This window comes from Symphodus melops (genome assembly GCF_947650265.1).
Source record: "Symphodus melops genome assembly, chromosome: 2".
In the NCBI taxonomy this organism is placed as follows: domain Eukaryota; kingdom Metazoa; phylum Chordata; class Actinopteri; order Labriformes; family Labridae; genus Symphodus; species Symphodus melops.
Genome location: NC_136692.1, coordinates 421807 through 432568, shown reverse-complemented (window position 1 = coordinate 432568; position 10762 = coordinate 421807). Strand labels below are relative to the sequence as shown.

Below are 10762 nucleotides of genomic sequence, written 5' to 3'. Positions count from 1 at the left end.
CCTCTGAGCAGAGCAGGAAGTCACTGATTGGATTTATGAACACACACACACACACACACACACACACACACACACACACACACACACACACACACACACACACACACACACACACACACACACACACACACACACACACACACACACACACACACACACACAGAGTCATTTCCTGGTTAGCTGGCCCTGCCCTTCATCACATCAGCTCCATCACACTGATCTGAGGACAGAGACAATCACACTGATCTGAGGACAGAGACAATCACACTGATCTGAGGACAGAGACAATCACACTGATCTGAGGACAGAGACAATCACACTGATCTGAGGACAGAGACAATCACACTGATCTGAGGACAGAGACAATCACACTGATCTGAGGACAGAGACAATCCCACTGATCTGAGGACAGAGACAATCCCACTGATCTGAGGACAGAGACAATCACACTGATCTGAGGACGGAGACAATCACACTGATCTGAGGAGACAATCACACTGATCTGAGGAGACAATCACACTGATCTGAGGAGACAATCCCACTGATCTGAGGAGACAATCCCACTGATCTTGGTTGTTGCTGCTTCCTGTTTGTGTCCTCGTTCACTCTTTAAAGGAAGCTGCTGAAGCTTTACTCAGCATCACATGACCCATATCTGTTATCTCCTAATGCCCTGCTGCCACACCCACCACTCTGCGAGGACAAACAGGAAGTAGACCTGCTGGTACCTACAGTCTCTAAATGTCCTACAGGAGGTAGAGTCTGCAGTTATCAGACCTGCTGGTACCTACAGTCTCTAAACTACAGGTGGTAGAGTCTGCAGTTATCAGACCTGCTGGTACCTACAGTCTCTAAACTACAGGAGGTAGAGTCTGCAGTTATCAGACCTGCTGGTACCTACAGTCTCTAAACTACAGGTGGTAGAGTCTGCAGTTATCAGACCTGCTGGTACCTACAGTCTCTAAACTACAGGAGGTAGAGTCTGCAGTTATCAGACCTGCTGGTACCTAGTCTCTAAACTACAGGAGGTAGAGTCTGCAGTTATCAGACCTGCTGGTACCTACAGTCTCTAAACTACAGGAGGTAGAGTCTGCAGTTATCAGACCTGCTGGTACCTACAGTCTCTAAACTACAGGAGGTAGAGTCTGCAGTTATCAGACCTGCTGGTACCTACAGTCTCTAAACTACAGGAGGTAGAGTCTGCAGTTATCAGACCTGCTGGTACCTACAGTCTCTAAACTACAGGAGGTAGAGTCTGCAGTTATCAGACCTGCTGGTACCTACAGTCTCTAAACTACAGGAGGTAGAGTCTGCAGTTATCAGACCTGCTGGTACCTACAGTCTCTAAATGTCCTACAGGAGGTAGAGTCTGCAGTTATCAGACCTGCTGGTACCTACAGTCTCTAAACTACAGGAGGTAGAGTCTGCAGTTATCAGACCTGCTGGTACCTACAGTCTCTAAATGTCCTACAGGAGGTAGAGTCTGCAGTTATCAGACCTGCTGGTACCTACAGTCTCTAAATGTACTACAGGAGGTAGAGTCTGCAGTTATCAGACCTGCTGGTACCTACAGTCTCTAAACTACAGGAGGTAGAGTCTGCAGTTATCAGACCTGCTGGTACCTACAGTCTCTAAACTACAGGAGGTAGAGTCTGCAGTTATCAGACCTGCTGGTACCTACAGTCTCTAAACTACAGGAGGTAGAGTCTGCAGTTATCAGACCTGCTGGTACCTACAGTCTCTAAACTACAGGAGGTAGAGTCTGCAGTTATCAGACCTGCTGGTACCTACAGTCTCTAAACTACAGGAGGTAGAGTCTGCAGTTATCAGACCTGCTGGTACCTACAGTCTCTAAACTACAGGAGGTAGAGTCTGCAGTTATCAGACCTGCTGGTACCTACAGTCTCTAAACTACAGGAGGTAGAGTCTGCAGTTATCAGACCCCTCATCTTTGGAATCATATACCAGTGAGGACCTGGGAGGCAGACACACTTTAAAAGTAGAAACTTTCATGTTGGATAAATGTTAGTTGTGTCTGGTGTGATATGGACTCGCCCTGCTACAGTCTGACAGTCTCTCTCTCTCTCACATCATATGACTGCACGTCTTTATTATCTGGAATCACTATCCAGCTTCCTCCTGAGCTGCTGTCTCAGGTTCTAGGTTCCTCTGGATCGTTGTGTTTCCCGTCCTGACTGAAGCACTAATGACTCTGACACTTCTTCTTTCATTATTCATGCTGATCAGGGTGAGTCCAGGTGAACTCCTCGCTCGCCTCCTCCTGCTACAGGACTCTTTATCCAATCTGGGATCTGGCAACCTTCATGTTTACATCATTATCCTGGAACGTTCCAAAACATTTATTATTCACAACAAATCCACACAAACAAACATCCTGTCGATACTGACGTGTTCTCCACGTCTTAGAGAACCTTAAAGTACTGACGTGTTCTCCACGTCTTAGAGAACCTTAAAGTACTGACGTGTTCTCCACAGTCTCAGGGTCGTCTTAGAGAACCTTAAAGTACTGACGTGTTTTCCACAGTCTCAGGGTCGTCTTAGAGAACCTTAAAGTACTGACGTGTTCTCCACAGTCTCAGGGTCGTCTTAGAGAACCTTAAAGTACTGACGTGTTCTCCACAGTCTCAGGGTCGTCTTAGAGAACCTTAAAGTACTGACGTGTTCTCCACAGTCTCAGGGTCGTCTTAGAGAACCTTAAAGTACTGACGTGTTCTCCACAGTCTCAGGGTCGTCTTAGAGAACCTTAAAGTACTGACGTGTTCTCCACAGTCTCAGAGTCGTCTTAGAGAACCTTAAAGTACTGACGTGTTCTCCACAGTCTCAGGGTCGTCTTAGAGAACCTTAAAGTACTGACGTGTTCTCCACAGTCTCAGGGTCGTCTTAGAGAACCTTAAAGTACTGACGTGTTCTCCACAGTCTCAGGGTCGTCTTAGAGAACCGTAAAGTACTGACGTGTTCTCCACAGTCTCAGGGTCGTCTTAGAGAACCGTAAAGTACTGACGTGTTCTCCACAGTCTCAGGGTCGTCTTAGAGAACCTTAAAGTACTGACGTGTTCTCCACAGTCTCAGGGTCGTCTTAGAGAACCGTAAAGTACTGACGTGTTCTCCACAGTCTCAGAGTCGTCTTAGAGAACCTTAAAGTACTGACGTGTTCTCCACAGTCTCAGGGTCGTCTTAGAGAACCTTAAAGTACTGACGTGTTCTCCACAGTCTCAGGGTCGTCTTAGAGAACCTTAAAGTTAACCGTATCATGCAGGTTACCAGGGCAGGAGAGCGTTCTAATGCGGCCCACTATAAGGATCCTCACTGAGCTGAGGAGGAACAATTGGAAGCATTAGTAGTAATGTTCCAATAATGTTTAATGTCAAAGTCTTTACCGTGTGTAGGACGTGAGAACCACCTTCAAATGTCAAAGAATGTTCCTGAGACATAAACAGGGTTCATGGACGTGTAAACAAAACAGAACCTTTTAATGGACGGATCATCAGAACTTCAGAGAGCGCTGGAACAACAAACTCAATCAGAGTGTTTGGAGAACATTCCTGTTCCCTGAAACATTCCTCTTATTGTTCTATCAGAGTGTGTTAGATCCTGTTTATTTACATAATCACACACACACACACACACACACACTGTGGGGGGATTAGACCCTGCCCGGCCCCCTCCCGGACTGGATGCGGCCCCCTCCCGGACTGGATCCGGGCCTGCAGACAACAGAACGGTTCAGTTTGGAGCTGAATGTCGGTGTGTGAACGGGCTCGGTCATTAGTACACCATCAGAGCACACAGTGAGGGGGGGGGGCTCCTCGGGGTGGGGGGGGGGGCCTCCGTCTCTCTCTCTCGGTGTGTTTTCACCATGTCCTCCCGCTGCTCGTTTAACTGCTGCGGGACACATTCCGCTCCTTCCACCGCTAAAAATAAACCCGCAAGTGTTCTCTGTGCGGTGTTTATTGTCCTGACTAGAGACACGCACACACACGCACACACACACACACGCACGCACACACACCTCCTCCTCCTCCCGCGGCCACGCCTGTTTTTGCGTCCATGCATGGCGCACCGTTATTCTCCTCCATCCTCCTGCACAGACTAATGGCTGCTGGCTGCTGGCGGGGCGGGACATGCGGGCTAAGGCGAGCCGCATCCCCGTCACATACAACGGATCGGGCCGGGAGAGAGGAGCGGGTCCCCTGGGAGACTTTGTGCTCCGGACCAGAAGAGTCCGACTCGGTCCCACTCGGCCGATCCCCTCCGACATGAAGCGAAGTTTGATCCGAGGCTTCACTGTTTCCCTCCCTGCCGCTCCAATCACAGCCACCGCAACAATAGAGCCGTGCAGGGCCCCGCAGGGCCCCGCAGAGCCCCGCAGAGCCCCAGGACCAGTAAGAGAAGGTTCTTACCTGCTCAGAAGGTCACAGAGTCTCCAAAGTTGAGCTGAGAGGATCCACAGAGTACAAACTGCCTCCGACACACAGACACAGACAGACGGGAGGAGGAGGAGGGAGCTCTGCTGCTGCTGCTGCTGCTGCAGGGGATGACGGGAAAGAATCCGCACTGCCCCCTCCTCCTCATCACCCCTCCTCCTCCTCCTCATTACCCCTCCTCCTCACAGAGCCCCCCCCTCCCCCCAGACTCCCTCCAGTTTGCATCACAGCGAGTCTACATCAAACTGTCTCATCTGTTTTTATTGGACATTATTTGTCTGTCTTTGTGCTGCGTTAAGGGACAATCTGAAATCTCAGCTCCAGCTTTTAAGGAAACATGTATAAAAGTCCCTGTAGCGCCCCCTGCAGGCAGCAGAGTGTGCATCATGTATCTGTTACTTCAGTCTGAACTGTGCTGTATGGAACATGTTCAGTCTGTCCTGAAGGTGGCGCTATAGAGCATCTACACAGGGTTCATCCTGTGAAGGGAACATCATACTCATGAGGGACAGCCTCTTCAAATCAGCCAATCACAGCAGCTCCTTCTGGTGTGATTTATTGATCCAGTATACGTCACCCTTGAGCTCCAGCGTTGAAACCAAAACAAACTTTTGTTAGGCCACGCCTCCTCCACGCTGAAGGCTCCGCCCTCCTCCAGACAAGCTCAAGTGGTGGACAGAAGCGTCCTCTCCTCGAGCTGTTATCACCCGTGTCCTGCATTGTTGTGTTAGCATGCTAATGTTAGCACTCTTTAGCTAGCTGGGAGCTTCAATCACCTGTGTCCTGCATTGTTGTGTTAGCATGCTAATGTTAGCACTCTTTAGCTAGCTGGGAGCTTCAATCACCTGTGTCCTGCATTGTTGTGTTAGCATGCTAATGTTAGCACTCTTTAGCTAGCTGGGAGCTTCAATCACCTGTGTCCTGCATTGTTGTGTTAGCATGCTAATGTTAGCACTCTTTAGCTAGCTGGGAGCTTCAATCACCTGTGTCCTGCATGATTATGTTAGCATGCTAATGTTAGCGCTCTTTAGTTAGCTGGTAGCTTCATGTAAAGTGACACAGACTGATGTAAAAACTCTTCATCCAATAATCAGTGAGTATGTTCTTCTTCATCTTCTTGACTCAAACAGCTTTTATACACAAGGGGAGGAGCCATGTAAACACAGCTCTGACAACAACACAGCCAGCAGGACTCCAGCTTCTCCCTCACTGGAGACAGTCAGGACTCACACACACACACACACACAGGACACACTGGAGTTATCAGATACTGATGAGGAACATGTTTTACATTCAGGGTTGGTCTTCAGATTCTGGTTCAAACTGTCTTTAGGTCCTGACAGAAATTAATAACTCAGGTTCTCTGAAAAAGGAACAAAGTAAATCCATCATCTGTATCAGTTTGTAAGTCTGTAAAAACTTCAACCAATGTCTGCCACGAGGTACCAATCTGATGAACCAATCACAGGCCTCCCTGTCTCCCTGCTCTCTGATGAACCAATCACAGGCCTCCCTGTCTCCCTGCTCTCTGATGAACCAATCGCAGGCCTCCCTGTCTCCCTGCTCTCTGATGAACCAATCACAGGCCTCCCTGTCTCCCTGCTCTCTGATGAACCAATCACAGGCCTCCCTGTCTCCCTGCTCTCTGATGAACCAATCACAGGCCTCCCTGTCTCCTTGATCTCTGATGAACCAATCACAGGTTGTTTTCAGACGGTGACCTGGTTGACAGACAACAGATGAGTTCCACCTGTGTGACCTGTAAGCCTGCAGTGTACCACAGAGGCCACTTGGGGACTGGTTCCTGTGACGGACAGTGGGAGTTGTCAGGTGATGATGTCACTCAGTGGGCGTGGCTCACTTAAAGCAGTGCTGGTTAATAATGAATGAGCTTAATGGAGCTGCAGCTGTTTCCACTCGGCTGCCTTCAAAACTAAGAACTCTGTTTCTCCAACGTGACAGTTTAGAGCTCTGGGTTCCATGGCGACAGCCGCCGAGGCTCATGGGAAGTAGGGTTCTTATTTTTTTAGCCCAAACAGAACCCTGAACACCCGAGACTGAGGAGCAGAGAAGCAGCTGGTCAGAGACACTACCTGCTCTGTGATTGGTGGATGCAGGGACATGACATGGATCTGTAAAGTGATCCGTGGCGAGCGTCAGCACCGAGCCCATTACTGCCTGATGGACTTTTATAATGAGCTCTGACGGGAAACACTGCGGCCTAACGAGCGCCCTGATTGGATGAACACGCTCAGAGTGCTTCAGAGACCCTGAGTGCTCCGGCTGCCGTCACAAACACTTTTCACTTCCATTCATGTTAGAAAGGCGGCCATCTTTGATTTCTGGAGTAAACAAAGTGATGAACGCCATGTTGAGATCATTTGAAGGTTTTCATTTATAAAAACATTTATTCATACAGTTCTTAAATCCACTCTGATTGGTTCAATCTGATGAACGAAGCTTCTCTCCTTCAGCTCATGTGACGCCTGCAGACTCGTTTATTTATTCAGCAGAAGAAGAAGAAGAAGAAGCGTCACAGCACGTTTGAGACTTTTATTAGACTTAAATAGGAAAGAAAGATGAAAGAAAGAGGCGGAGCCGAGCAGTCAGAAGTCCAGCCACTCGCTCATGTAGACGCAGTTAGACGGAGAGATTTCTCCTCCTTCATGACAGTCTTCAAACACCTGAGGACAGGAAACAGGAAGTCAGGAAACAGGAAGTCAGGAAACGTTCCATTTAACTCATGAAACTTTTTCCTTATTAAAAAGAGAAATAAATAATAAATGAACCGACATAGAGACTTTCCGTGTTAGTAAACAGTGCGAGGTGTTTGGTGGCGGGACGGAGCGCTAAGTTAAGACTTTAAACAAGAAGAGTTTGTGTCCGCCTGGCGTTCTGCCCAGCCAGCGGCGAGGACAGAAGAACGCCACGTACAAGGTTTGAGTCATCATCAACAGAGATGACCATAAAAGGCTCTTTAATAAATGTGTGTGTGTGTGTTGTTACCGGGCAGAGTCCGCACGGCGTCCTGACGAGGCCGGTGGGCTGCAGGATGGCGTTGACGCCGCGGTACAGCTTCATCTGTCCGTCCACGCTGCCCACCGTCCCCTCCTTGGCGGCGATGATGGTCATCTCCACCTTCCCGTCGTAGATGAGCGTGTTCAAGATGGTCTCGATGTCGTCCATGGACAGGTCCACCTACACACACACACACGTCCTCTGTGAATGGTTGGATTCAGGTGTGTGATGTCATAAAGTGGGCGGGGCCTAAGGAGTGTCACCTTGCTGATTCCCAACTCGCAGATGTACTTCCAGACTTCATGTGAGGTGGCGAAGGAGCTGTTCCTCTGAACCATGGGACTCTGTTTACTGTCCCTCGCTGCTTCAGCCTACACACACACACACACACACACACACACACACACACACACACACACACACACACACACACACACACACACACACACACACACACACACACACACACACACACACACACACACACACACACACACACACACACACACACACACACACACACACACACACACACACACACACACACACACACACACACACACACACACACACTCTGCTCTGTGATTGGACGATGGACTCTGCTGCCCCCTGCAGGTCTCAGGTTAAGGAACGGTCTTGTGTACCTTGCTCTGCAGGAACTTGAAGCACTGCTGGTTCAGGACTTCCACAAACTCAGACTCAAAGTCCTGGTCGCTGTACCAGGCGCCGCCCGTCACCGAGCGGTCGGGCTGCAGGTTGTACAGCATGTACACCTTCTTCTTCGACGCCTGTAACATGACAACAGTCAGACAGCTAGTGTGCAGGTCTACACAGGTCTACACAGGTGTGCAGGTCTACACAGGTGTGCAGGTCTACACAGGTCTACACAGGTGTGCAGGTCTACACAGGTGTGCAGGTCTACACAGGTCTACACAGGTGTGCAGGTCTACACAGGTGTGCAGGTCTACACAGGTCTACACAGGTCTACACAGGTGTGCAGGTCTACACAGGTCTACACAGGTCTACACAGGTGTGCAGGTCTACACAGGTGTGCAGGTCTACACAGGTCTACACAGGTCTACACAGGTGTGCAGGTCTACACAGGTGTACACAGGTGTACACAGGTCTACACAGGTCTACACAGGTCTACACAGGTGTGCAGGTCTTTACAGGTCTACACAGGTCTACACAGGTCTACACAGGTGTGCAGGTCTACACAGGTGTACACAGGTCTACACAGGTGTGCAGGTCTTTACAGGTCTACAGGTGTGAACTCACAGCCACAGACTTGACGGCTTTGATGAGCTTCTTACTCTCCAGGTTCTTCAGGATCTTGTTGATCTCAGTCAGAGGGAGGTTACTCTTAAAACGGATATCTCTGCTCCAGATCCCTGCACCACAACAACAACAACAACAACAACAACAACGTAAACACAAACAGCTGATCACACGCAGGAAGTGAACTCCACCACCAGGGGGCTCACAATCAAAACAATAACTAAAGATGGCGTCAAGGCTGGCGGGTAATCACGGGAGCGATTCTCTCTGCCTCTCCACCGCTTCCTTCTGGAGTTGTCTTTGACGTAACACCCGGTGTTTCCATGGCAACGATGAAGCCGTCATGGCGTCCTGTTGGGTTACAGTTTGTTACCTTTGTTTCCTGCGTCCTCGATGACCTGGTACACGAGCTTCTCCTGGTTATCGGAACCCTTCATCTTGCTGAAAGAACAAAAACAAGTCGTCCAATCAGAGACGCTGTGACGTCACGCTGGATCAGCGGCGTTGTGTCGTAGTCGCGTTGGCGTTACCTCGCGCTCTGCGTGTCCTTCATCCTGTACAGCAGACCCGAGCTGTTTCTCAACAGGTCCAGCTGACCCTGAACACACAGGTGACATCATCAACACAAGAGTGACCAATCAGAAGACAGGCTGAGCAGTGACATCAGCACACTCACCAGTGACAGCAGCTTGTTGATGGACAGGGCTCTCTGCTGCGGCTCCAGGTGAGGCATGTCGTTCTGGATCACCTGATCCGTGATCCCGTGAGGAAACTGCTGACACAGCTCTCTGATCCTACAAGAACCAGGATCACATGAGTCCAGCTCCCAGGTCTTCACACAACACACTTTAAACGACTGCTCACTGATTGGTCTGTGACCTTCTGACTAACAGCTTCATCCTGGAGGTCAACTTCCTTCACACACACGATCTGTCCTGCTGCCATGGCAACGGATCAACAGGGACATCAGCTGATACTAAGACCGCAAAGACGACCGGTGATCAGTGGACATCTGTCCTCTGATCAATACATGGGAATAATCAGGGAGCGATCACGTGAGGAGGCTCCAGCGTCTTTTAAATCAGAGGACACATTTTGTCTTCAAGAGACGAAAAGTGTGAGACAAGAGTAGAAGAAGAAGTCCAGAGAGAAGAGACATGATGAAGACAGGTCAGAGACGAGCAGCTGATTCATGTCTCCACACTAAACTGTCTTCACTGATTCTTTAAAGTGGGATTTAACCCTCCTTACATGATTCTGACATTTAAAGGGTTCAAATCCTGATTAATCAATATTTGTTCTCACGGTTTGATCAGGGCTGAACATGTTAAAGACATTTATCTGTTTTTACACCACTTTGTGTTTTATTGATTAAATTAAATGTGTGTTTCCAACATTTGTTAAATATATAAATATAAAGTTTAAGGTGAACAAACGTCCTGATGTGTGAGGGTTCAGGGTTTGGTTCACCCGGGGTCTCTGATGTGTGAGGGTTCGGGGTTTGGTTCACCCGGGGTCTCTGATGTGTGAGGGTTCGGGGTTTGGTTCACCCGGGGTCTCTGATGTGTGAGGGTTCAGGGTTTGGTTCACCCGGGGTCTCTGATGTGTGAGGGTTCAGGGTTTGGTTCACCCGGGGTCTCTGATGTGTGAGGGTTCAGGGTTTGGTTCACCCGGGGTCTCTGATGTGTGAGGGTTCAGGGTTTGGTTCACCCGGGGTCTCTGAGGACTCGGTTCAGGACTCACCTGGTCTCGACCTCTGCGGGGTCCGACAGGTTGGTCTCCTTCTTCACCTTCACTTCTGACATGTTTGTGAAGTTCTTCTGTTAGCTCAGGTTAGCCTCTCTGCTAATGTTGTTGTGACGGAAGACACGCTAGCTCGGGGTCCTTAAAAGTTCGCCGTTGGCGGAGGCGTCCAAAAATCTGCCTGTTAAAAATAATCATATTTTTATTTTAATATATGTTTAACGTTTTATTAAATAGTACACATGTAGAATATACAAACTCTTGACGGAAATACAGTT

General features: G+C 49.1%; 2 protein-coding genes across 2 annotated transcripts in view; both read right to left on the bottom strand.

The window, feature by feature from the left end:
• Window positions 1-4615, bottom strand: part of LOC306819294 (spectrin beta chain, non-erythrocytic 1-like) — a 29304-nt gene extending 24689 nt beyond the window's left edge. The window contains 1 exon segment of the mRNA XM_079336864.1: window positions 4422-4615. The gene's annotated coding sequence lies outside the window, so the exon portion shown is untranslated.
• Window positions 4616-6984: 2369 nt separating this feature from the next.
• Window positions 6985-10660, bottom strand: polr3f (polymerase (RNA) III (DNA directed) polypeptide F). Its single transcript, XM_079333533.1, has 9 exons — window positions 10485-10660; window positions 9418-9535; window positions 9272-9339; window positions 9115-9182; window positions 8742-8854; window positions 8108-8251; window positions 7727-7834; window positions 7452-7643; window positions 6985-7129 (listed from the first exon to the last, which is right to left on the bottom strand). The coding sequence occupies exons 1-9, from the start codon at window positions 10544-10546 to the stop codon at window positions 7052-7054; spliced, it is 951 nt and encodes a 316-aa protein (XP_079189659.1). The 5' UTR covers window positions 10547-10660; the 3' UTR covers window positions 6985-7051.
• Window positions 10661-10762: the final 102 nt, after the last annotated feature.